This window comes from Phodopus roborovskii, unplaced genomic scaffold, assembly GCF_943737965.1.
Source record: "Phodopus roborovskii unplaced genomic scaffold, PHOROB, whole genome shotgun sequence".
Classification (NCBI taxonomy): Eukaryota; Metazoa; Chordata; class Mammalia; order Rodentia; family Cricetidae; genus Phodopus; species Phodopus roborovskii.
In genome coordinates, this window is record NW_026126540.1 from 32,529,731 (window position 1) to 32,557,114 (window position 27,384).

General features: G+C 41.5%; 1 protein-coding gene across 2 annotated transcripts in view; it reads right to left on the minus strand.

Annotated features, from left to right (window-relative positions):
• Slc22a15 (solute carrier family 22 member 15) overlaps positions 1 to 27,384 on the minus strand; it is a 139,430-nt gene that overhangs the window by 68,465 nt on the left and 43,581 nt on the right. For both annotated transcript variants that reach the window (XM_051198730.1, XM_051198731.1), the window contains exons 9-12: positions 25,730 to 25,850; positions 21,183 to 21,255; positions 19,132 to 19,320; positions 18,255 to 18,589 (exon numbers count right to left, since the gene is read on the minus strand). In XM_051198730.1, coding sequence (XP_051054687.1) covers positions 18,500 to 18,589; positions 19,132 to 19,320; positions 21,183 to 21,255; positions 25,730 to 25,850 — 473 coding nt within the window. In that variant the 3' untranslated portion in view covers positions 18,255 to 18,499. The remainder of the gene's footprint in view (positions 1 to 18,254; positions 18,590 to 19,131; positions 19,321 to 21,182; positions 21,256 to 25,729; positions 25,851 to 27,384) is intronic.

A 27,384-nucleotide genomic window follows, 5' to 3' on the forward strand; every position in this document is an offset into this window, starting at 1 on the left:
AACACAGAATTGATAACATGAGAGGAGGAGGACGGCATTCTATGAGAAAGGTAAGAATGCTAAAAAGTGACTTAGAATTAAAAACAATTAGAGAATGCACACAGCCGAAGTCATGTGGAAGACAAAGGAACAAGGCCCAAATATTAACATTTTGATAATGGGAACTATAAAGCACAAAACTGATGTAATGAATGGAACACAATCAACAGGACAAAGGCCCGGCTCTATGGAACGAAGAAGCATGCACCAGCCACATAAGCAGAAGAGGATATCCTTAATTAGGGATGTCTAAGAAACTCTTTACATGATATGCAAAGGATCTACAAGAACCCTAAAATAAAATAAGAGAATACACTGATAGAAACAAGTAAAAAAGGAGAAAATGGCGCTATGCACACAGGAGTAAGAACAAGAGACAGTTGTGGAGGGTTACCTGTAAAACCTTCCAGCAATCGACTTAAAACCAGAGTTAAATGGGTGATGTCCCAGAAGATAATTAAGGAAACTGGCTCAAAAGCCCCAAGAATGCCAGGCTGTGGTGGTGCATGCTAAGCCTGTTCTACAAAGTGAATTACAGGACAGCTAAGGCTACACAGAGAAACCCCGTCTCTCAAAAAACAAAGAAAGGAAGAAAAGAAAGAAAGGAAGGAAGGAAGGAAGGAAGGAAGGAAAGAAGGAAGGGGGAGAGAGAGAGAGAGAGAGAGAGGAAGAAAGGAAGAAAGAAAGAAAGAAAGAAAGAAAGAAAGAAAGAAAGAAAGGCAGCAAGAACATCTGTAAAGGGAACCATCCCAAACTTCACTGTTGTTAGTTTTGTCTCTTCAGAAAATGGTGAAATGATGGGATGGTTCTTTTTACTAATGGTTCATGTACACATGTATGTGGTCTTTAACAAAACACCAGAGAAACACAGGTAATATGCCCAGGCTATATCATATCCAGACGCTTACATGGAAGCATCTATAATTTTTGCTGTTGACCTTTTTTTCCCCCTAGAAAGCATGACAGAAAAACAGGTCCTTATAAGGCTAAAGTTTCCTGCCTCCTCTCTCTTGCAATCCATTTCCTTTTACCCCTACCCTCTTGCCTAAGCTACTATAAGCATCCAAGAGTTCTGCATCCCTAAGGCCTGAGTTTGGCGATGCTTGTTCTCTTTTGTGACCAAACACAGGACTTAGATGCCCTACTGAACTCTAAGCCCCAGCCCTGGGTGCCTTACTTAATTGATGGAGACAAAATGAATGACAAGCAACTGGGAGAAAGAAAGATGCTCAGACTATTTAGAAATATGTTATGCCAGACCACTGTGTCACCCTGCTCTGTATATAAAAATAAATTCCAATAACTAAGTAGTTAAACGTAATAATGGAACTAGAGAAAAAAAATTGAACTCACTTGCACAAGGAACTACTGTGGAAGATACTGGAAACTTTTGTTAAAAACTTAAAACTTCAAAATTAGAAACCATAGACTTGAAGAAGCAAGCCTCAAAGGAAGGAATAGAAATGCTTAATAAGCACAGAGAGGGCTATGTCTCCAGCCCACCAATAATGTGCAGAGTGAGCCCTGATAATAAGACAGCCGTTTGCCCGCCCAACAGAGATCCTCGCCACAGTTGATAATTGGACAAAGACAGGGAAAAAGTCCCAGTGTTCACGGGACTGTGAGAATCTGGCTCTCATATATTACACATATCAGTATAATCTTATGTAAAATGTTTTCATTAAAACTTTTTAAATTGTGCCCATTGACCCAGTAAGTTATCAGAAGGAAAAACAAGAAGGGTGCTGCTCATGCCTCTTTTATACAAAAGACAATTAGATAGGAGCTGAATAAGTAACAACTGGACATTAGCGAAGTAAACTACAATATAACATAAAACTTTGCAGCCTAAGAAAAAGACACTGCAATATCAGAAGGTGTTCATGAGAAACATCACAAACATTACCCACACATGCACAAAAGCTTGGGAATGGTATCTCTAGCTGGTAAGGTGGTACTTAATTTTTCTGTTATGTTGGGATGGGGTCTCCCTTTTAGTTGAATGATGAATGGCCTTAAGCTAGTGATTCTCAACCTGTGGTTTACAACCCCCACAGAAGTCACACATTAGATATCTTGCATATCATCTGTTTATATTACAATTCATAACAGTAGCAAAATTACAGTCATGAAGTAGCAACAAAATAATTTTATGGTTGTGGCCACCACAACATGAGAAACTGTATTAAAGGGTCAATGCATTAGGAAGGTTGAGAACCACTGTCTGAAACTCTTAAGTATCCCAGGCTGGGCTTGAACTTGCCCCTTGCATGCCTCTGTCTCTCCAGAGATAGATTAGTGGTTTATACAACCATGCCTTGCTAGTGTTTTCAATGTTAGCTTTTCTTGTATTGTACACCATATTTTTATAACCAATAATTAATCATTTTAAGAAAAAAAGAATATTACAAATCAGAGAACTCAATAGTCCAAGATGGTGGCATCCAGCTTGCTCACAGAGAGTATATAAAGTAGAAAGAGCACATAGGAGAGATACAAGGAGAGATAGTATATATGAACTAGCTGTGGCAGCCCACTAATAAACTTGATGTGGTCTGCCCATCTACCCTAAAAGTGTTATCATAGCATGCAAGAACATTTGTCTCCTGCTAATCACCTAAGGCTCCCTTGGTTCCCATAATTTGAACAAGGGCAATATTCTTCCCTGCCACATGTAGGCAGAGAGAAACTTTGCTACCATTCATTCCCTCTGTAGAGCAGGGCTCAGCCAGCGTGCCCAGTCTCCTCCACTGATCATGTGCTCACAAGCATGGATACACAGACGAATGGGTGCACGAACATTAACACACACACACACACACACACACACACACACACACACACTCACACAGGAACCCTCAGTGCCCTCTCATCCACACTTACCCCTTCAACCAGCGTCCAAAGGCAGAGAGAGATCTGCTGTCCATTGCCTGAGGAAGTGTTTTTTTTTTTGTGTAACCTCCACTCCTCCCACAGGAGACTGCAGCCTCCGCCCCAGGCCCAGGGTTCCTCAGAAAAGTGGGAGAAGTCAGCTTGCCCCAGGGGAAGGTGGTTTTACAGACATTCCTTCCTGTAAAATGACAGGTCTTCTAGGATCATAAAGAAAAGGGAAAGCCTCATAACTACCACATTTTTTTCAGTTACGTTATTAGTTGGCAAATGAAGGGTCTCTAATCCCAGTAAAAGGCCACTTTAGGAAGCAATCGTTATTAGAACCACAGAAGCTTTCTTTTAGGAGTTCTGAGGATCAACTCCAAGGTCTCTCTCATATGCTAAGCACAGAATCTGTCACCCAGCCACACCCTGAGTCTTTTAAATTTTATTCTATTTTATTTTACTGAGGATGGCTCAGCTGTTAGATACAACTGACATTCAGTTTCAGCTGCCACTGTAGGCTTGAACTGCTGGTTAAAATGAAAAACATATTCAAAAGCTATCACTTAAAAAAAAAGTGTGTGTCAAACCCTTTTGAAAAAGCTCTTCGACAGGGCGGAACCACATACCTTATTGTAAGGTTTTAATTAGCAATTAGTCACCATAAAAGCAGGCTTGCAACATAGGCTACTAACATTTCATGCTGCAGATGAGGGAAAGGAGATACCACTGTTTATACCAGATGAGTTACAAAGACTTCTGGAGGCACTAAAGTGTCTTTAGAAAATATTTCAGTGATTCCAAGACTAATACTGACCACAAAATAAATGGATTTCCTGTGGAATAGAAAAAAAAAAAATTGATTGTATTTGGCAGGCCTGATCGTCTGCCCTGGTGAGAGGAGAGACATTTCTAAGAGGAAATGTTTCTATCCCTTTCTTCTCCATAGTAGGGGTTTTTGTTAGGAAACTGTACTGGGGTGGGGTGGGGGGGAGGAGTGATTAGGAGTTACAGATTTTTTTCTTTCCAAAGTCTAGCCAAAATTTCCAAGATCTCATTTCTTAAGATATTCATCCTCCTGAGAAAGCAAATATTGCTGTTATTAGCCCATTGTCCAGACTTGGCTCTCTGAGGTCTCCCTGGAATTTCACTTTAGCCTTCTTGAAATACTGAAAATTCTTCTGCAGTCTTCCCCCCTCGTAACCACACTTATCCCAGCCAGATCAAAGCTTGGGAAGGCTCACAGCCTGAGACACCTGGCTCACTGATATTTGACTGTCCCAAGCCCAAAACAATGGCCTCGTCTTTAGATTTCTTGAATGGACTCCAATGCAATGCAAGTTAACAGTGTCCCCAAAGCAATTAACCCCAAAAATCTGCCATTATTGTTTCGATTTCTAACCTGCCATGAAGGCACAGATCCTGATGGCCCGGATTATTGAATGATGAGTATCTCCCTCCACTGATTTAATATTGCAGAGAAAAAAAAATCTCCATGCTTCCCACAAACATGGGAATCTTTAACTAATCTTTATCCTATGTGCCTGCGCTGCTCAGCTGCCTCCAGCTCTAAGAGCCAGGGGCAAGATAGAAATAATGCTAACAGTCTTTCAAATAGCATGGCTCCCTTTTTAAATCTCTCCCTTCCTGGAGAAGCAGGAGAGGCAAGCATGTCTGAGCTCTGTCATCCCCCAAATAGGTCCAGACTCTGCACTGCCACTTGTAGCAATCAGTGGGAGGGCCACTCTCCCTAGTCTCCCTGTTCCCACCCACTTAACAGTTCTGAGAACAATATGGCAGAACCCTGAATATTCTTGACATGGTGGCATGGAGCTTGGGACCCTCTGAACAATAGTGACAATGTGTCTGGCCTCTTAGTTAAGCAAAGTCCAAGGAAAAAACGAGTTCAAGGGAAACTCAAGTACGTATTATCTGGCAAGTCCATCACCTCTCCTAAGGAGACCAGGGGTGTAGGGGCTGCTCCCTAAGCCACCGAGTAAATGTGATTCTTCCTGAAAGCGCTTATGTTCTAGGAGCAACTTGGATCTTCTGATCATTTACACACATCCCCATACAGGAAGAAGATTCCAGCTCCATGAGGCAGGTTGGAATGCTTTGAAAGGGGATATACACCCCTGGATTGGCCCCTTTACTGCTCACATGAAAGCATCATGGGATGCCTTTGCCTGCTGCATTTACTATCCAGTCCCTTCTCTGAGTAACCTGTTCTACTTATTCCACGTGACCCAAATGATGACCCTTGCCCCTCCCTCCCTCTAGTTTTGTCCTCCTGTAAGCCCTTGGGTGGCTGTTGCCTCAGGCCTCACTTTGCTTTCTCCTAATCAGCTGACTCTAAGACCAGCCCCTCCCTGCCCTGTAGAATGGCTGAGACCACACATTCCTTCTCTACTAGGATCTGGCCATGTCTGCAGGGTAGAATCCCACAGCACAGTGGGGCCCCTGGAGTCTATCTAGATGGAGAAATAAATGCAAGGAGTTTGTCAATTGTTCTCCCAGGCGTCAGTTCCAGCTGTTTTCAGGTATTCGTTCATTCCTCCCACTACTGTACGGTTATTCATATTTAAATTAACCTGTGAAAGCCAGCATTTGAGACCTAACAAAGAAATCTAGACACTGATTTAACTGGTGATTGTTTTTTTTTTTTATTGTTTTGATCTTCAAATCTCTGGGCCCAAACTGACAGCATCCTAGAGCTTCCCATGTGCCCTTTTTTATTTAAGAGACAGGAACATTTCAACATTGACACTGAGACCCAAAATTCCTCCCAAGAACACCTTCATAGTGCAGCGATGGCCTCTGAGGATAGAGGATGAACTTGCGGTGCACGCGCACATGTGCATGCACACATCACATATACCATACACACAACCACACATACCATACTCCCACTTCCCAAACATCATACATAGACTACATAAGCCCCATACACATATATTACACACATATATATTCACACACATACTATACCCACACACGCCACACATATACAGACATATTCACTACACACATACCCCATACACATATAACACATACATATACTACAGTCCCACACAATCCACAGACACCATATGTAGACAAACATACATACATACGATACAAATCCCCATACACACATCATATACACCATACTCTTATACTTACATATATACCACACTCCCACATCACACATTCACCACAGACCACAGACACACATATAATACACAGATATAACACACACACCACATACAGAAACACAAATACACCACATAGATCACATATAGGCATACATACATACCCCGCCCACCACAAATTCATTCATTCTGCACTCAGTAGGCCACATGGTTTCTTGGTAATAAGTCTGAGACTACATACACAAAATAATTGAGTGGCAAATCTTTTACTTACTTCTGTTTTCAAAGTCCTACTACCTTGCACATAATGCCAGGGTTGTGTGGCAAGGTCAAGGTGAAATGGGAGTGTTTGCAGTTACCTATGAGTAGCATTTCAAGAGATAAATTATCCACAGACATTTTCTCAAATTTATTTGGGTGAAGAGTACTCTTGAGTACTGACTAGATAAACCAGTTAACCAACTGGTATCTCTACAGCCATTCACCCCCAAATCAAGTAAATGTCTACAGCGTTACTAAGGTGACTAAAATAGTTTGTTCCTGCCCTTAAGTTCAGTGTGACAATAGAACTTTAGGAAAGAGTGGTGAGAGACTGGTTCATTCCTTCAAAACTATTTGCACATCTGTCCAACACTGGATCGGGGTCTCTGGACTAGGCTATGGTGGGAAAGAGGAAGATACATACTCCATCTCCACAGAGTCTGTGACTTAGTCATGAAGACACATCCTTTATTACCAAGTTAATACTAGCATGCTGCTTTAAGAAAACACAATGAACCCTAACCACCCTCCCCTCCCATTCCCCCACCCCAATTCCATATGTAGGGGAATGCCATCCAGTTGGGGTCATGTAGATCTGACAGGTCATGTAGGAGGGAAGGAGGAAGGGAGGGAGAAGGAACTGAAATTGACATGTAAAATAATAAATTAAATAAAAAAATGCTTTAACTCCAAAATTTAAATTCAAGGACAAGTTACTGGGGAAAAGGATTTCTATTTTTGTTTCCACAGAAAATGAAAAGCTGTGGATTCCTTCCAGACTAATGTGGTTTGATCAAGCCAGACCGCCTGAAACAGAGTACCAGGTGATCCTACATTCAAAACAGCTGGATAAAGCAGCCTTACAGACTACAGCCAGGATTTCTGCATCTTCCTAGAATCCTGCATGATAGCGCCCCTTACCAGCAGGAAGTAGTTTGGAAAGAACGACACCCAAATTCCCAAATATTGTCTTTAAATGTTTGTTTTCATTTAAATGGACTTGATTATATAATAATAATAATAATAATAATAATAATAATAATAATAATAATAATAAAAAAGAAAACACAATGAACAACAAAACTGACCCTGTTAAGGCAACTGCTGGGCATTAAGAGACACACAACACAGCCGGGGGCTGGGAAGGGGCTGTTTGTTCAGTGGTAGAGTGTATGCTTGGCATGTAGGAGGCATCAGGTTCAAGTCCCAGCACCGACACAACAAAAAGTACAGCAAATGAAACTCAGTAGTCAAGACTTTTTAGCTACAAAGGTTTCTATAAACAACTCAGCTTATTCTCTCAAACAATGGCCACAGTAGTTCTCAAAGGGGACCCTGGCTAAGCCACAGAGGTAGAGAAAATCAATACACAGACTTAGGGCTGTCATTCAGGGTCTTTGTATGTCTTGCCTGGTCAATCAATCATTCCATTGAATTCGCGATATATTGAGCTACGAGATCAATGTTATTTGATCCACAGATTCTGTCTGCTTGATGTCTTAAAGACATCTCAAGAGCTGATAGGCTGGATGAACGGCTTAGTCATTCACATTCCAGTCTCCAGAACTCCAGAATGCTATCTTTTATACTCCTGGGGTGTGATTGGGGTTAAGGCCTTCATATGGGCAGATTAGATTGAATTCCTGGTGGACTGATAATGATATGCAGGAGCCCATCTTTGAGGGAGGCAGGAGATCAGAGGGAGAAAGGGCACTTCATTGAATAGGAGTGATGACATCAGGCTGAGGGAGTAGTCAGAGCAGAGGGAAGGAACAAATTTTTCTCTGGAGAATGTAACAAAGTCCTGAGGACAGACCTTCATTTTAAAGGAGTTTTAAGACTCATTTTGTATTTTTACCTCCAAAACTATCATGTCCAAACTCAGGGTGTGTGTGTGTGTGTGTGTGTGTGTGTGTGTGTTTAGTGAGATAGTCCTTCTGTGGCACTGACCACGCCCATTGGGGGGTGGAGCCATGGGCGGAAGTGACCTGTGGAAGGAAGTAGGAGGGAGAGCTGGGATAAGCTCTCTTGCTGGCTGGCGTGACTCGGACAGGAGAGGATCGGGTTGAATTTCCTGGTGTTCAGCTGTCTAGGTTGTAAGTTATTTCTCCCTGAATAAACATCTATTCGACCTATTTGTTTATCCTGATCCTTATTTAACCGCAATATCTGGTGTCAGAAGCGGGATTAGGATTTTCACGGGACCTGGGTTTCACCCAGGCAGCAGACGCTGCTCCCCTCCCCCACCTTCCCCAATAGGCAGGGTTTAACCAGGTGGACTTACCGCAGCTTTGAAGTAGTTTGGAAAGAACGACGCCTAAATTCCCAAATATTGTTTATAAATGTTTGTTTTCATTTAACTGGGCTTGGTTATAAATGGTTAATGACCATAACCAATCTCTTTTTAAAAGTAAAAAGGGGATTATGATATAGATATGAATACTTTGTTTTGGAATGGATTTTCATTTATTGATACAATTTAATGTCAATTTTGTGAGATGTATATTTCTCCTCTTGTTTGGGTATTGTGTTTATATAGCTCATTTAAAAATGTAATGTATAATTTAGTACAGATTTTAGATAGTTACCTATAATAGTAAAAACTTATAGCTATGTGAGTTAGGTTTTCTAGATATATAGAGATGTATTTGAGATAGATAGGAATTCTTCAAACTTTTCAAAGACCTATAGAATATGGCATTTAAAATGGTTTAGGGTTTTTCTTGACAGTGAGACATAAATGCTCCTGGCAACAACATCTGTGTCAGAAAGGAAGACGGACATTGAAGAGACGTGTTATGAAGTTTGCTTTCAATATGGCAAGACTAGCCATTTGGACAAGATATTGCTCTTGTCTGGACTGTTTGACTTTATGCTGTATAAACTGGACATGCAGGACCCACAGAAAAGTGACTGCTGATTCAAGATGGACATTGCTACAGAGTTCCTGCTTCATGGAAGAGTCTGCCAGACAGTCTGCAGGACACAGAGAAAAGTGACTGACAAACTGCTAATAAAGAAGACAGTTTAAAGTTTCCTGCTTTGCTGAAGAGTCTGCCAAACACACTATGGCCTATGGGTTGAAGATGGAAGATTACAAATGAATTTCGGGTGACCAGGCAGTGAGTTGTCTCTGTCATTTGTAGAGTTTATATATTATCCTTCTGTGGTCTTTGATGGAGTTGAAGACAGATAGTTATGGTTATAGTTTTCCTTAGTTAAGCTTAAAGACATATAGGACTTTAACTCACAAAGATAAAATAGATGATAGAATATTTTCTTCAAATCTTGCTAAATGTTAATGGACTAAATAGTGTTAACTGTGATTCTTATTTGATAACTGTTATGTGATATATTTTGCTATGTTAAGGTTAAAACCCTTCTTTTTTACTTAGACAGAAAAGAGGAGATGATGGGAGATGTCATTCTGTATATGTTTCTCATACTGGTTAATAAATAAAGCACTGTTGGCCAATAGGAAAGGAAGATAGGAGGGACTAGGAGACAAGGAGGAAAGAGGAAGTAGTAAGGAGGAGTCAGGATGGAGAGCCTGGAAAGAACAGAACTGCCATTCCTCAGCTCTCAGTAAGACCACGTGGAAATACATAGAAATGGGTTAATAATTAAGACAGAGCTAGCTGATTAGAAACTAGCACCTGGCCAATAGCATTGTATCAAATACAGAGTCCCTGTGCATTATTTGGGGCTGGCGGCATGGCGGCAGGACAAGACCAGGCGGCGGGCAGAAAAACCATACTCCTTACAATCTTGCTGCCCTTTATAGTTCTACCTCTTGTCTTGACACTTATACTCTACCTCTATTTTAGGGATTTACATGTATGTATATAGTTATATTGTTTAAGTATTTGTTCCTGCTTTACTCAGGGAAGTTTTAATCAGTCTTTTAGCTAAATTCCCGAGTATTACAGATTATCTTCACTCATGTTTCCTGTACCTATGAGATTAGTCAGATATAGATGCTTAATCTTCAATCACTTCATAGACATGCAGAACATGGCATTTAAATGTTTTAATATTAGTACTCCATTGACATGAGACACTGTTGCTCCTGACAGCACTGTGCACTTTCCCGAAAATATGTTGGACACTGTTGTTGCTCCTGCTGGAGTTCATTCTCGCCTCAGCTAATGGCCTGTTGGGCATAGAATTGCCCCCACCTTGACCACTGATTTGGACATGCAGTCCTATGTGCTTGCAGGAGACAAATATAGAAGACTGCTTGACCTTGCCAAGTCAGGGTAAGACAGCCATTCTACCTCCCTGCTGTTGTTGTGGTCTGTCAAGTTCTCTTGGCCTTAGCCAAAACTGGGTGTACCAACGTTGCTGTGAGACCTAGGGTGACTGTTCAGGTGGCTTGCTGTTTCTGTCCTTGCTGCACCTTTTGGAAGTTGTCCATCCACACTTCCTGTCTACTCTAGTATCATTATTTTCCTTCTCAGGTCTTGATGAGGTTGAAGATTAAACTATCACAACTATTATTCTCTCTTCCTAGTTAGATATATTAGTTACTAGACTTATGTTTTCCAGTTTAGGACAACTCTATTGTAAACTCCATTATGCCTTCACCCTAGGACTAGATATGTAGGTCATTTTGTTCTCGATTTTTCTTTTCTTAGAGCACACTTGTTATTTACTGTTTTGTATATAGTTTTATATTAAGCCTAAATCTTTTCTTTAGACTAAAAGGGGAATTGTAGTGAGATAGTCCTTCTGTGGCACTGACCACGCCCATTGGGGGGTGGAGTCATGGGCGGAAGTGACCTGTGGAAGGAAGTCGGAGGGGAGCCGGGAAAAGTTCTCTTGCTGGCGTGACTCGGACAGGAGATGATGGGGTTGAATTTCCTGGTGTTCATCTGTCTAGGTTGTAAGTTATTTCTCCCTGGATAAACATCTTTTCGGCCTATTTGTTTATCCTGATCCTTATTTAACCGTGATATCTGTGTGTGTATGAGTGTGTGCTTGAGCGTGTGTGTATGAGTGCATGTGTAAGTGTGTGTGTGTGTGTGTGTGTGAGAGAGAGAGAGAGAGAGAGAGAGAGAGAGAGAGAGAGAGTGTGTATGTGGTAATTAGTTCCAGTAGCGATGGGAAATGGACACCACCCCCTGGCCCCTGCACACACACCTCCACATCGCTCCTGAAGACTAGTAAGGTCTTTGGATGCAATCTTCATGGAGAAGTTGGCTTGATGGGCGCTGCCCAACCATTGTCTTTTTCTCCTCCTTGACCATAATCTCCACCCCAGTAAATTCAAATGGGAGTGCTGATTTCCTGAATAATGAGACCGTTTGAAGGCAAGCTGCTGCTGCTCTGCCACTGTTCTTCCCTGGGAACACCAGAAGTGAATTTCCTGTTCTAACTGCCACATCAGAACAAGCATGTTGAAGACATACCAATCCATTTTAGGTCACTTTCTTGCCATTTTGTATTCTCAAGGAAGTGGGGTGGCATGTGAGGGTTTAAAGCATTTGCTGACCAAGTTTAAACTTTTTTGTCTTTTGTTTTTTCCTTCCAGAAGCAACCTCAGGGTGGTGCAATGAGATCTTGATGATAACCTCAGGACATTAGGACGTTGTGGAAGGGGTGGGGAGGTTGTCTGGCAGATGGCCCACCAGTTGTAGGCGGTGTTGAGCATCTCTATTTGTAGATTCAGGTACATGGGACTCGTATCTGCCGCACAGTGGGGGCATGTGAGCATCCACACCCATTCTAAAATATAACTGTAACAATGAAAGTGGCCCAAAGAAGCAATGGGAATCTGGTGTGAATAGAATCACCAATAACGGGCACAGCCTCAGCCCTTCTGAATACCCCCTCTTCTGAGGGGACAGCAACTCACTGACTTCTGAGTGTCTGGAGAGGTATCTTTGCACTTGTCAGTCTGGGTGCTGCTCCCTGAGGTGAGCCTCATAGGGCCTCCATGGTATCTGCCCACTCCTCTGCTCTTTGACTGGAAACTCTTTCATTAAACTCGTCTCTAAGCTGAGCATATATGTGTGCTTGCACATCATACACAATCATTTACTTCCATTTCTTCATCTTACGCTCCTGAAGCACCAGTTTCATTCAAAACCAATTATTTCACATGGTCCAGACTGAGACCCTTTGACTAAATCTGCCCTATTTCTAATACATAAGCTTCTCTAAGCTCTTTTAGCAATACTCATAAGTGCTAGAATTGTCCAGATGTTTTTACAGATGTAAGGCTCCCTCTTAGGAGAAAGTTAGGCTTTCATGTGGGCAGTCTTCTCCATGGAGAGGGATACCTCTTCATCTACTGGAAATAACCGCATGCCTTCTATATTTATGCAACATGACAGTAATTATCCTGATTGGAAAGTATGGCACAAAAAGGAATTTCTTTATGAAGCACCCCAGTCACACACTCTCCTATAAAGAAATAACTTCATTCTTTGAGAATTTCATACAATGTGTGTTGATCATATTTACCTCCCACTCCTCCCAGATTCTCTGTAGCTCTCCAACTTCATGCCCCCCTTTAAAAAAACTTAATAGCCCATTCACTAAAATTTGTGCTATCCATACACTTGGGGGTGGGGGCATCCACTGGAACATGGTTGACTTACAGGAGCCACAGCCTTAAAGAAAACTGATGCTCCCTCCCCCGGTGTCACTCACTCTTAAGATCTTCCCACCTCAGTATTTAAACTTCTGTTATTATTCTATCATGTGCATATAAAATTGAGTATATGCATTCTCTCAACAGTCCATGTACATATATATGTGTGTGTGTGTGATTATATATATATACATATATGTATATATATATATATTTATAAATTCATTATTTTACAACAACTAATAATAGCACAATGGGACTTCTTTAAATGCATCTCCTTGCATGTATGTGCACTAGGCACAAACTTCAGTAGAAAAGTGTAGGCAGAGTTTTCCTGTCCTGCAACTGCTCTCAAATAAACACTGAGGCATATATTAATTACAAATGCCATGCCAATAGCTCGGGCTTATTACTAACTAGCTCTTCCATTTTCACTTAACCCATATTCCTTATTTACACTCTGCCACATGGCAGTCTCCTTATTAACATGGCACATTCATCTCCTGCACCCTCTGCATCTGGCTGGCAACTCTAGACTCTTCCTCCCAGCAGTCTCCTGATCTGGCTTTCCTGCCTAACCTTATTCCGTTCAGCTCTTGGCCAGTCGGGTTCTTTATTAACAATGAGAGCAATGCATATTTACAGTGTCCAAAGATTGATCCGCAGCAGAGAAGTACGGCATGTCTTACTATCCACAGCTGTGTGCTCTGACTTCATGTATTGTCAGTCATTTCAGACTCATCACCGGTGTTTTCTTCTCTTTAAGGTGAGACAGAAAGTACAGAACAGTGTAGATATGGAGGGTAGCTATTTTTATAAAATTATGTCTGTATGTGTGCTCAAACATGCAATGTGCAAAAATTATATTTCTTACAATGACTTATGTTAAGAAGCTGAAGGAAAAAGTTGTCCCATAATTATAGAATATTCACACTTTTTTTTCTCTGTGTAACAGCCCTAGCAGTCCTGGAACTCGCTTTGTAAATCAGGCTGGCCTCAAACTCACAGAAATCTGCCTGCTTCCGAGTGCTGGGATTAAAGATGTGTGTCACCACTGCCCAGAAATTAAGAGTGTACACACTTTCAACCTAACTTTCTAGAATTCCAGTTGAAAAAATTTATGCTGTATCATGGTGTTAGTAAATTCGTTTTTCTTCAGTTTCAATATTTGGCTAACTTTTTCTGGAATCGTGTGTGTGTGTGTGTGTGTGTGTGTGTGTGTGTGTGCATGCGCGTATGCGCGTGTGTTGCTACTAGCCTTCTTTGACCAAGATTACCATTCATAGTTTGACAACTGGGAAGTCTGGCCATTTACTGTTTCTTTTTTAAAGATTTTTTTTTATCTTTATTGTGAATTCTGACAGTATTTCAGGTCCATATAAAAATATTTTAATTATCATTGCCACTGACTATCAACATCTCTGTTAATACTGCTTGAAAGAGGGGTTGCACCCTCTGAAGCCCAGAAAATAAAAACCAGATCTTTGCCTCACTTCCATATTTTAAATTCTGCATTTGATTGGCTAAATCTAAAATGCATCAAGAAGCATGGCTGCAAGTGAACCAAGGCAGTGTATGTTTTTAGTATTACAGCTTCTGCAATACAAGGACAACAGTGTATTTCAAATAGGGTTACAACTTATTAATGCATCAGGAAATTGACTTATGTCACCAATGACAAAACAATGAAACAAAATTATTATCTTTTATAAAAGGTATACACACATTTATTTTCTATTTTATGCACATTTATATATCTTCAAGGAGAGAGGAGAGAATATATGGAAGTATTTCTTGGTCTGAGCCGATAGCTCAATGTGTAAAGTGCCCACTATGCAAAAATATGAGGAGCTGAATTTGGATCCCAAGCATCCACAGAGTGTAGCAGCGTGCACCTGCAGCCCTAGTGCTCAGAGGTGGAAACAGGTGGGTCCGGGAGCCTCACCAGCCAGCCAGTCTAGCCAGAATGGTGAGCTCCAAATTCAGTGAGAGACTTTGTCTCAAAAAGTTATGTGGAGAATGATAGAGGAAGATTCTCAACCTCAAGCTCTGGTCTCCACACAAAGAAACACACAAATGTGTGCACATTTGACACACAAGCACCTGCATATTTTTTTTAAATTGTGTATGTGGTGAGAGAGAGAGAGAGAGAGAGAGAGAGAGAGAGAGAGAGAGAGAGAGAGAGAGAGAGAAAATACAACAATGTTTGTGTGGAGATCGGAACATGACGACTTCGTGGAGTCAGTTCTTTCCTTCCACTTTTATGTGGGTTCTGGGGACCTAAGTAAGGCACTAGACTTGCACTGCAAATGCCTTTACTTACTGAGCCATCCTGTTGGCCCCATACATTTTTATTGTGTCTTGGGATCAAGAAAGTCTGAATACTGAGGTAGGTACCCAGGAGATGCAGATGTTGTGTGCCATTCACTATATCTATTAAAATACCCCTTATTTTGCTAAGGGAGATTTCTGTACTTTTAAAACCTTGCATTTTTACTTTGTGTGTCTATGTGTATCGCTGTGCATGTGTGGATGTCCTAAGACAGCCTGCACAAATCAGTTCTGAGCTTCCTTTAGATGGGTCCCAAGCATTGAACTGAAGCTCAGACACTAGCTTCTTGATAGTGTTTCCTGTATTATTAGTCTGTTAATTGCTCTGATTTGGAAGTGGTCACGGGTCTTTCCCCTTGATGCACTACACCCACGGACTTCCCACAATGCATCATCTTTGCATTCTTTAACGCTGTTCTCTTGGGGCTCTCTTTTAAGTCCCCGACTTGTTTCTTACAATCCATCTCATACAGCACTCATGGTTTCTAGTAAGTTCTGTTTGTCAAAGTTGCTACTGTATTCCTAATACACTCTATATGAACAAAAGGCCTGTATTCTATGATCATTTATTAAATTCACAAGAGGCAGACACTAATGCCTCCCCTCCGTAGCCCTATAATAGCCAGGGTCTGAGTTGATGTTTGTGGCTCCTGTTGCCACTGAGAGCCATGTGGATGCCTGGGGTCTGGTTAGTCACCTGAGATCATGTTGGCATCAGAGGGCCATGCTGCACTGGGGCCAAATTCACCTGTGCTGCCAGCCTGGGCCATGGTGATACTCAGGCCCAAGCTGCACTACATACAAGGACTATTTGTGTATATTTTTATACTAACGTACATGTATTATAGGCATTTTAAGTAGGTAGTTAATAGTATGACTCTTTATGACTTTTTCAGACACCTTCACTGTTATTTTAAAGATGATTTTAATGGACTACCTTTACAAAAAAAAACATGTTACCTACCAAGCAAGATTTCCAGTAATTTAATCAATACACATATGTATGTGTGCACATTCTGTTCCATCAATATTTATTAACAGCTAATAGGGAATGAAATCCATCTTTATAAAGGCAAGGGAAATAATTGTAAACTATGCTAGAGGACTATCCAGGGAGAAGAAAGAATAATATATCTAACAAGAGCAGCCTACAGCTAACCCAGCCTTATTATGCAACACCTAATTCAAACTGGGGTCTCTCCTTCTACCTCCTAAACCAAACACAGCATCAGAATTACCAGACCTCCAGTTACTTAGCCAGAAGCATCAGGGATCTCAGTGGCAACAGAGAGTGGGAAAATCTAAATGGCAAGCAAAGCAAGGCATGACTTTCTCTGGGGCCTGGACAATGGATACATTTTCTAACTTCTCATATCAAATTTTCTAAAATGGGCTATATTATTTGTAAGGAGTAAGGTTTTTTTCTCCTGCCGCCAGTCTTGTCCCGCTGCTGCGCCAGCCCCAAATAACGCACAGAGACTCTGTATTTGATATAATGCTGTTGGCCAGTTACTTTTTTCTTATCAGCTAGCTCTGTCTTAAGTATTAACCCATTTCTATGTATTACCGTGGTCTTACCGAGAGAGGAGGAATGGGGGTTCTGTTCTCTCCAGACTCTCCATGTTGACTCCTCCTTACTACTTCCTCTTTCCTCCTTGTCTCCCTCCTATCTTGCTTTCCTATTGGCCAACAGTGCTTTATTCATTAACCAGTATGAGAAACATTTTTACAGAATGACATCTCCCATCAATTATTCTTATAAAGAGAGATAAAGCCATAATATTATATATATTAATTTACTGTTTTATTTTAAACATTTTATTTGACAAGAACCAAATGTTTCTGGAAGTTCTTCCTTTCCTAAGTAGAGCTGACCTCCATTTCCCAGAGAGGAGAGAAGCAGAGCTCCACAGTTTGGGGTTGTATGGCACACTTGCTGAGATCTGCAGATAGATGCTGCAGGGAATTCCATGAGCTTCCTGACAGCTACACGCCTGTAAGGTCTTCACTGCATCACAGCACCGTTCTATACAGTGGCAGAAATGCTCCCTCATCATCAAGGACTTACAGGAAAACAATGTTTTAACAAAGGAACAGGTGGGTACAGACAACATGGAGGAGGCAATGGGATGCAGGTCCCCGTGATTTCCAGAAGCATCCATAGGGCACCTTTCCTTCATATTTGTGTGTTTTTTGTTCTCAAGAGATTAGCATAAGCAGACATTGTAGACACACAGCAATTTCCCTGGTTGGGGAAGTAATCAATTGCCCACATGTGGACTGCTGGCTTATATGCCTCTTTGAGAGTGTTCAAGTTTTGTGAGAAACAGATATTTAGTGTGATTTTGATTTATTTGGAAATCAGTGGAAGCACTTAATAAAAACTCAACGTTTTCTTTAAAAATCACCATGCCTTTTGAGTAAACAAGTAGAGGCTCATGTAGGGCAGAGTTCAAGCCCTGATGTGCTGCTGTCCAAATCCCTCGTTGCACACTGAAGATAGCAAACACTGTGAAAGAAAATCCTCACTCTTATTTAAGTCACATTTTAAAAAGTGCCCAGCACATCACTTGCTGACTTTCCCCAGTTTATAGAGTCTCATTATTGACTGTGCATGATTTTGAAGTTATTGCTGACACTCGAATCTCACAAAGAAAACTTTTCCAAGTGTTTCCACGTAAGAACTGGGAACACTGCACAGCACAATTGTCAAAGGGATCTAGCAAGCCACAGCAAACGGCTCTGTTGATTCTGGCTTTTACTGGTGAATGATCTCACACTAAAGGCACAAGCTGCATTGCCAATCAGTGGGTGGGAACCAGCTGAGGGAAAGCTGGGGGCTCTGGACACATCACCCTGCACCAGAAGATTCCTGGTGGGGAGCAGAAAGTGGCAGGGGCAGATGTCAGCTTTACTAGAAAGATGAAATCTGGGGAAGGTGTGGCTAATTCTAGTAAAACTGTGAGCAGGTTCACACATCTGCTCTTCAGTTCCAAGGAAGGGATAGCTGCATGAGACACAGTCAGCCACCTAGACAGTGGAGCTGAACTGTGTGGCCAGAGGCATGGTGCTGAACTCAGCCTCAATTCTGAACCAACTAGCAATGATTCCCTCAATGTGCCAAGGCTCTCCCTCTTGGAAACTCTCCCACAACCTCCTCTGTGTCTGGAAAGTGTCAGCGGGCTGAGTCCATCACTGGTGTTTAAGTGAACCTGGGGCACTCATTATAATGATGATGTGCTTCTGGGCAGGGATGGGTGGCTCTTCACTTGATCATCTGGGTTTCTTCATCTGCATCATAGAATTCCTCCTCCTCCTCACTCTCGCTCCCCAAGGTACTGGCCTTGTCCAGGGACTGAAACGGCAAAGGAGACTTGTAGAGTCAGCAAAATGATGTCATGACAGGCCTACCTAAGTGAGAATTGCCATCCATTACCACATGACAATTTTGTTATTGTTGTTGTTTGGGGACAGGGTCTCACATAGATCAAGTTAGCCTCTAGTTTGCTATGTAGCTGAGATCAAATCCTGATCTTTTTGGCTCTACCTCCCAAGTGCTGGGTTTATAGGGGTGTACTATCACTCCCAGTTTTAGGTTGTTGTGAGGATCAAACCCCAAAGCACCTCATGTATTTAACACAAAAAACTGCAAACTGTACTATACCCCAGGCCCAACAAATGTATCTTCATGACATCTTTTTTCCTAATGAATTGTCCATAGAGTATTCTAAGAAATCTAATGAATCCATTACCATCTTTATTTTGCTGTAAACCATCTGCTGTTCAATTCACCTTTGTTTTCCACTCTATTTTCAATCTGAACATTATGTTTTGTTTTCAAAAACTCTTTTTTGCCCAAGGAGAAGACCTGGATGGTCATAGCAAGTATCTCTATACCTGTGGAGGATCCAAGGTCTGCAGAGACAAGGCTTCCTCCCCTAACCTCCGATAGGAGTACATCTGAAGGTCAGAAAATGTCTCCAGCAAAGGGCTGTTCAGAGTCTCTGGCAATAGCAGGCTCAGGAGGCCTGAGGCCAGGCCGGTGGCTCCAAATACGATGAAGGGCAAAGACCACTGCACGTCCTTCTGTGGGCACAGGGAGTGGGATGAAAACAAACAAACCTATCAGTTTCCTAGCAGGTGACATCAGCGGTCTTGTGACCAAGAACTGCCATGTTTACAGTCTAGTCAGCACCTTCCCACTGGACCACAACATACACCAAGTTTTTGTTTATTTCTGCTCTAAGACAATTATCCTGGGAAGTCACAGACTGTTTCCTCAGGCATGAAGAGACGGATCTAAGTGACTCAAAGGGCTGTATGAGAATATGGACCAGCCATGGCTATCTGTGAGCTCGGGAGGCCCACACAGGCAGAGTTCACAGAAACTTCGAGCCCAGCTTCCACCTGAAGGACAAGTCTGTTCCACAGTGAGCTCCACATTCTCTTTATAGAAAGGAGACCCTGGACTGTTTGCTGCTAATAAACTTGGAAGTTGTCAAATGTGTTAAACTATTACCACTGACAGGCCCAAGATTAAAGCAGTAGAAATGGAAAGAAAAAGTCCTATGATACACAGAGTTGTAAGCTATTTGAGTTGAATACGGTGCAACCAGCAATTGCTTCAGAGATTCAAAAGTATTCTTAGGGCAAGTCAATGTTTTCCTTCAATGCACAGGCTCCCAACAATAGGCTGGCTCTACATTTTAGACTATTTCTTCTCAAGATCCTCCAGAAAAGCCCTCAAAGGTGGTGCCAAAACCCCAGTGTAATATTCTAATGATATTTTATTACATAAAAACATAATGCGATATAATAGTCAAAGACTATTTCAGGGCCTTTAATTATGTGTATGTGGGGGAGTTCATGGATGTGCTGGTACCCATGGCAGTGTTGGATTCCCTGAAGTTATAGGAGGTTGGGAGCTGCCTGACACTGATGCAGGGATCAAACCAGGGTTCTGTACAATAGCAGACATGCTTTAAATCATTGAGCCATCTCTCAGTCTCTTTTATAAAGGTTTTAGAATTCAGAGTCTTTGTTAGTGTAAATGGGAAAATTCCCTGAACCCTTAGTTATAATGTAGCAGCCTCAAGGACATTTAATAAGAAAGGGGCATTCTGACCCTCAGAAGACATAATACCATGATGCAGCTGTAGTGTTCTTAGTTACCACATGTCTGACTCCTTCCCGTGATTGATCTCATGACTGTCTATCATTTAAGACATTTATTGTCCCAGGGTTAAGAAAGTTGGTTATTTTATCACAAAAGCTGGCTTCTATAATAGCTTGTCAGGCTTCACAAACAGGGCCTGGGCTATCTGTAGAACCCTTTCTCCAACTCCACTGCTCATGTCTATCCTCTACCCAGCAAAATCAAGAAGAGACCCTCATGGTCTTTCACAGAACCTGAACATTTTAAGGCTGCAAGGATTTTAAAGTTCTCCTGATCCCAAAATGCCAAAGAAGACAGGGGCATGCATGCTGGTAGGTGTGTTCTCCTCCAATTTCCTTTCCCAGTGGTGAGCACATGTTCAACCTGCTCCTAGAGCACTTCTCTTCAGAGCAGATGACAATGCCTGCCTTGTACAGCTGCCGTGAAGGGTACATGCAGTAACTTATGCAAAGTATTTAGCACAGAACCAAGCCTACCACAGAAGATCATAAATATCAATTAATTGACTTCTGAATGCCTATTGGAAGGGGCTTGCTAGTATCATCAGACCCTAAAGTGAGTCATGATGAAAAAAAAAAAAAAAAAAAAAAGCCGGGGAAAATCCCCAGTTCATGCACCTTACAGAATGCTGGGCTCTTCATCAGAAAGGCCCAAGATTCACATTTGTGCAGCTGCTCTTGGTTGAACCTGTTTGTTACCTCTTTCTACACAAAAGCACCCATGAGTTCCAAAGCTGAATCAGGAAGAACAGAACCAGGAGGTACAAACCAACCAGTGAGGGTATGAAGGGGGCAATGATCCCGCCAACTCGGGAGAACATGGAACATGCTCCAAGGCCAACATTCCTGGAAGGTATAAGGAAAAACAAGTTCACTAATTAAATAAAATCTTTAAGCTTCAGGTAGAAATTTAAATATTCTGGATTGGAAGAATACAATGAGCTGAAAATGGTAAATAGTTCCTAAGTAGATGGTACAGTGCTGCCTACTAGACCTTTCTATAAGTTCAAAGAGGTCTGAAATCACCACCATATATGAAGTCACTAGACATATGAGGCTTCTCAGTCCTTGGAATGTGATTCATGAGGAGAAGGAAGTGAACTTTTATTGTTATGGTGACCCTGGCTGGTCTTGAACTGTGGCAATTCTCTTGTCTCTTGGAATTCAAGATATGAGCCACATGGTCCGCAGAAACTAATTGATTTTTAAAGATTTATATTTATGTTTGTGTGCATGAATGTTTGACTGTACATATGTGCACCATGTGCATGCCTGATATCCTTGGCAGTTAGAAGGTGTTGGGTCCCCTGGAACTGGACTTATAGATAGTGGTGAGCTTCCATGTGGGTGATGAGGATTGAACCTGGGTCCTCTGCAAGAGCAGCCAGTGCTCTTAACCATACATAGAGCTGCCTATGATTTCTTCAATTTTACTGAATTTAAATAGTCACATGAGAGTAATGACAGTCATACTAGACAGACGAAGACACAGAATGAGCATCTGAGCATGTCTCCTGGAAACTAGTGACTTTAGTTCTACCAGTTACACAGCTTTTAACTATTCAAAGCCAGGTATGTAAACATGTAATAAATTGGGCACTCTGTCAGGTAATACCATGAGCAGTCTATACAGAGACGGTAGAGAGGGAGCAGAGACTGGAACTGTTTCCAGACAGAATGCCCATCCAGTTCCCTCTCAGCCCTACTGTTAGCATGAAGTGTCCCTGTGTGGATGGCATGGCATCCAAGTTACAGAACAGGTTGCAGAAACAACAAAGGATGAGCAGACAATTGTAGGCACAGCTGTTTTTGGCAAGAGACTTCAAGCCAACAGGTGGAAAGCACAACTAGAACTGTCACATGAGCAATCAGAAGGGGATAATTCAAAGGATCTTTTAGGAGACTGTTAAGAGTATGTTTCCCCCCCGCCGGTCTGGCCCCACTTATTGGCTGGCTCTGTCTTAATGATTAAGCCATTTCTATTCATCTAAGTATTTCCACATGGTCTCATCTTACCGGAGAGAGGGGCTCACACTCCGCTCTCTCCAGTCTCTCCAGGCTGACTCCTCCCTACTACTTCCTCTCTACACCTTGTCTCCTAGTCCCGCCTATCTTGCTTTCCTATTGGCCAACAGTGCTTTATTCATTAATCAATAAGAGAAATATATTTACAGAATGACATCTCCCATCATCTCCTCTTTTCTGTCTAAAATATAAAGAAATGTTTTAACCTTAACATAGCAAAATATATAACAAAACAGTTATCAAATAAGAATCATAATTAACAATGTTCAGTCCATTAACATTTAGCAAGATTTAAAGAAAATATTCTATCATCTATCCTATCTTTGTGAGTCTAAAGTCTTATATGTAACTTATCTTTAATCCTAACTAAGGAAAACTATAACCATAACCACTTGTCTTCAACTCCATCAAAGACCACAGATGGATAATATATAAACTCTAGAAATGACAGACATTTTGCCTGGTCAGTCACCCAAAGTTCTTCTGTAATGTTCCATCTTCATCCCATAGGCCATAGTGTGTCTGGCAGACTCCTCAGTAAAGCAGAAAACTTTAAACTGTCCACCTGTATTGGCAGTTTGTCAGTCACTTTTCTCTGCATTCTGCAGACTGTCTGGCAGACTCTTACATGAAGCAGGAATCTTGTAGCAACGTCCATCTTGTATCAGCAGTCACTTTCCTGTGGGTCCTGCATGTCCAGTTTATACAGAATAAAGTCAAACAGTCCAGACAAGAGCAGTATCTTGCCCAAATGGCTAGTCTTGCCATATTGGAAGCAAACTCCATAACGAGTTTCTTTGCTGTCCATTTTCCTTTTTGACTCAGGTGGTGTTGCCAGAAGCAGTTATGTCTCACTGTCAAGAAAACCCTAAACCATTTTAAATGCCATATTCTATAGGTCTTTGAAAGGTTTGAAAAATGCCTATTTATCTCATACATCTCTGTATATCTAGAAATCCTTAGTAACTTAACTATAAGTTTTGATTATTATAGGTGAAACCTAACTAAAGTTTTGACTGTTATAGGTAACTATCTAAAATCTGTACTAAATTATACATTACATTTCTAAATGAGCTATGCAAACACAATACCTAAACAAGAGGAGACATATACATATCACAAAATTGACATTAAATTGTATCAATAAATGAAAATCCATTCCAAAACAAAGTATTCATATCTATACCATCTAATTCCCTTTTTATCTTTAAAAAGTTTGGTTGTGGTCATTAACCATTTATAACCAAGCCCACTTAAATGAAAACAAACATAAACAGTATTTGGGAGTTTGGGCGTTGTTCTTTCCAAACTGCTTCCTGCTGGTAGGGGGCGCTGTCATGGGGATCCTAAGAAGACAGAAATCCTGGCTGTATTCTGCAAGGCTGCTTTGTCCCAACTGTTTTGAATGTTGGATCACCTGGGACTCTGTTTCAGGGGGTCTTGCTTGATCAAACCATGTTAGTCTGGAAGGAATCCACAGCTTTTCATTTTCTGTGGAAAGAAAAATAGAAATCCTTTTCCCCAGTAATCTGTCCTCGCACTTTAATTTTTGAGTCAAAGCATTTTTAAAATATATAAATTGAATTAATCCAGAAGTATTTCTTTTAACAGTTGTTGTTATTTCCTCAGCAGTCAAACAACAGACTAGCGTATAGTATCCAAAGTTTCTCTGTGCTTTCCATCTTTACGTGGCTTTTTTTATTACTCTATTTCTTTTACTTCTATTTTTTCATATTTTGAGACAGGGTATCTCTGTGTAACTTTCATCTGTCCTGGAATTCACTCTGTATACCAGGTTTACTTTGTAATCACAGAGATCTGCTTGTCTCTGTCTCCAGAGTGCTGGGATTAAAGGCGTGTGCCACCACACCCAGCTGTTCTCTGTCTTTTTAAACCATTTTATCCTGTTTCTTTTTCTCTCCCAAGCCTATGTATATTTTCTCCCAAGCCTATGTATATTTTAAAACACACTGTAAACCTTTAGAGGTTTTTCTTAATGTGAATCTGTCTTTACTGTAAATCTTTATTTTTTTTCTGTCCATGAGTCTTTTATCTGGTAAACAACAACATTGCTAAAATGAAAGTCATAGTTGTTTCTGCCGTGGTTGATCCAAGGTGGCAGCCGGTACCTTTACCGCCAGAACTGAGAGCCGTGCTCACCGCCTTGGTCTACGCTGCTATCCAGCAGCATGCTGCTGGCTTAGAGATGTGGTCACTGCCATTGCCAGCTCTCGTACACACCAATAAGTTGTTAGCAGCGCTTCTTAAAAGCCTGTGTGGTTTTTTACGGCTTATGCTCAGTCAAAAAGCCTCCCTTAAAGGAGTTGCGCAAATCTCTGCTTGTCTCTCGCAAAACAGAGTCCAACACAGAAAAATGCTGCTACCAAGAAGCCTTGCTTGTCTCTGATCTTTTGTTTCTAAAACCCTATTTTTAAAGCTTTTGTTAAGTTTTAAGTGGAAGTTCTTCGGTCTGTGTTCGGCGCCATTTTGTTATGAGTGGTTTTGTTATATATTTTGCTATGTTAAGGTTAAAACCTTTCTTTATATTTTAGACAGAAAAGAGGAGACGATGGGAGATGTCATACTATAAATATGTTTCTCTTATTGGTTAATGAATAAAGCACCATTGGCCAATAGGAAAGCAAGATAGGCGGGACTAGGAGACAAGGTGTAGAGAGGAAGTAGTAGGGAGGAGTCAGCCTGGAGAGACTAGAGAGAGCAGAATGCCAGCCCCTCTCTCCGGTAAGATGAGACCATGTGGAAGTACTTAGATTAGTAGAAATGGGTTAATATTTAAGACAGAGCTAGTTAATAAGAAACATTAGAAACAGGCCAAAAGGATTATATCTAATACAGTATCTCAGTGTTATTTGGGGCTGGCGTGGCAGTGGGGCCAGACCGGCGGGGAAAACCTTACTTAGGAGACTGGCAGAGGGCTGGCATAGGGAAGACTGGGTCCAGGGCACAGGGAGCAGAGCTGAGGCTGCAGCCTCGTCTTGAATCTGGGACATTGGGATAGCAGATATTCTTTCTATATAAGCATGCACTTCCCATCTAAAACAAATGAAACTCTGAGACTGTAAGTGAGCCCCCAAATAAATGCTTTCTTTTATAAGGTTGCTTGGTCATGGTGTCTCTCACAGTGACTGAACAGTGACTACAACAATGGGTGATTAAATGCTCTTATGACTGACATATGACCATGCAAAGGTAGGGAAGGCCATCTCCACCCACAGAAGCACAGTCAACAGAGTTCAGATGGCATGAATGGGACACAGCACCATGAGCCCCATACCTGATGACAGTGGGGTACAGCTCAGAGGTGTAGATGTAAACAATGTTGAAGGCAGCACTGATTGTCAGCTTCCCCAGCAAGGACAAGGAATGGCTATTGACCACTGCAAACACACCTGTGTCTGAAGAGGACAGATAACACTTATGAGGATGACAGTAATAACATGTCTTTCAAATGACACATTCCACTGTGAAGGAGCAAGAAGCATTCATCTTCATCTCCACCACACTCAGATTTCACCCAGCACACATGCACGCGCGCGCGCGCGCGCGCGCACACACACACACACACACACACACACACACACACACACACACACAGCGCTTTCTCAATGTTGGCTCCCCCAGTGATTTGACACACTGCCTGTCATTCAGGAGTACATGACTTTTATTCATTCACAAGAAGCCATGAATACTTCTGTGCAGACAGGAAGTAAGCATGCTTGTCACAGGTGCCATTGTCTCTATTCTTCCTGATCTCTTATTCAGGAAGGGAAAACTGAGAACCTTTATCCATATACCTAGTTATTTGTGTTTGCTAGCTTTCTTTCATTGCACTAAAAAGCCATGATAATCAACTTTGGGGGAGCAGTTATTTGGGCTTAAGATTCTAGGGCTTTCTCCATGGCTGGTTGGCCTTGTCACTTTAACCCTGAGGTAAGGTGAAAGCATTATAGTGAAAATGCATGATGGGACAACTTGTTCACCTCATCATGGCCAGGAAGCAAGAGAGGAAAAGGAGGTGGGGTCTTAATATTCCCTCCAGGGGTACGTTTCCCAAGGACCTCACTTCCTCCCATCAGTCCTCACCTCCTGAACAGTACCCTATACTTAGAGATCAAACTGTAAGCATATGGGTTTTGTGGGATATTTAAAATCTAAAATAAAGAAGAATTCCATTGAGGTGAGGAGTAACATCATTAAATTTTTAAGAGAAGACACAGTAGTGTTCTGTAGAGAACAAAGGATGAAAGAAATTTGGTAAAAAATTCTAAGCTTTTTATCTCCTTGATTTCCTCCTTGAGTTATTATTGGTAATTAGATTTGAATTTCTTAATATATTTACATGAAAAGCAAAAATATTCCAGTTTCACTTCCTTACTAAAAAATATTATCCATTATCCTGTGATTCTGTCCTTTACTAGCTGGGACTCTATAGTTGTTGCCTGTAAAATATATCGAATGTCTCCCCTTCAAAAACCCACACACCTCTGCCTTCTTCAAAATAGCAATTTCCTCCCTGTAAGAAGAAAGCAATTCTCATATTCTTTGTGCCTCTTCCCATCACTGTCAAAGTTGCTGCTATACTTCTTTCCTAACTTCCAACATTCCTGTCCTCTCCCCAAAGTCACACTCTTGAACGTCAGCAGCATTGTCCTAACCACCAATGCAATTGCCTCTCTCTTCTTGTTTGACATTTCTGCCAAATAGAAGACCTTGTCCCTTCTTGAGGACTATATGGTTCACGTGGCCCCTTCTTCCCTTCATACTTCATTAAATGAAATGGCGACTCCTCCTGGGCCTGCCACTGCCTCTACTTTCCACCATAGACGGGCATGCTTCAGGCACTTTCTTGTTACTCACTTTCCATCTTGTTTGCCAAAAAGATACTTCACAGTATTTCATGCTAAGGTTGCTGTCTTATTTATACCTCTC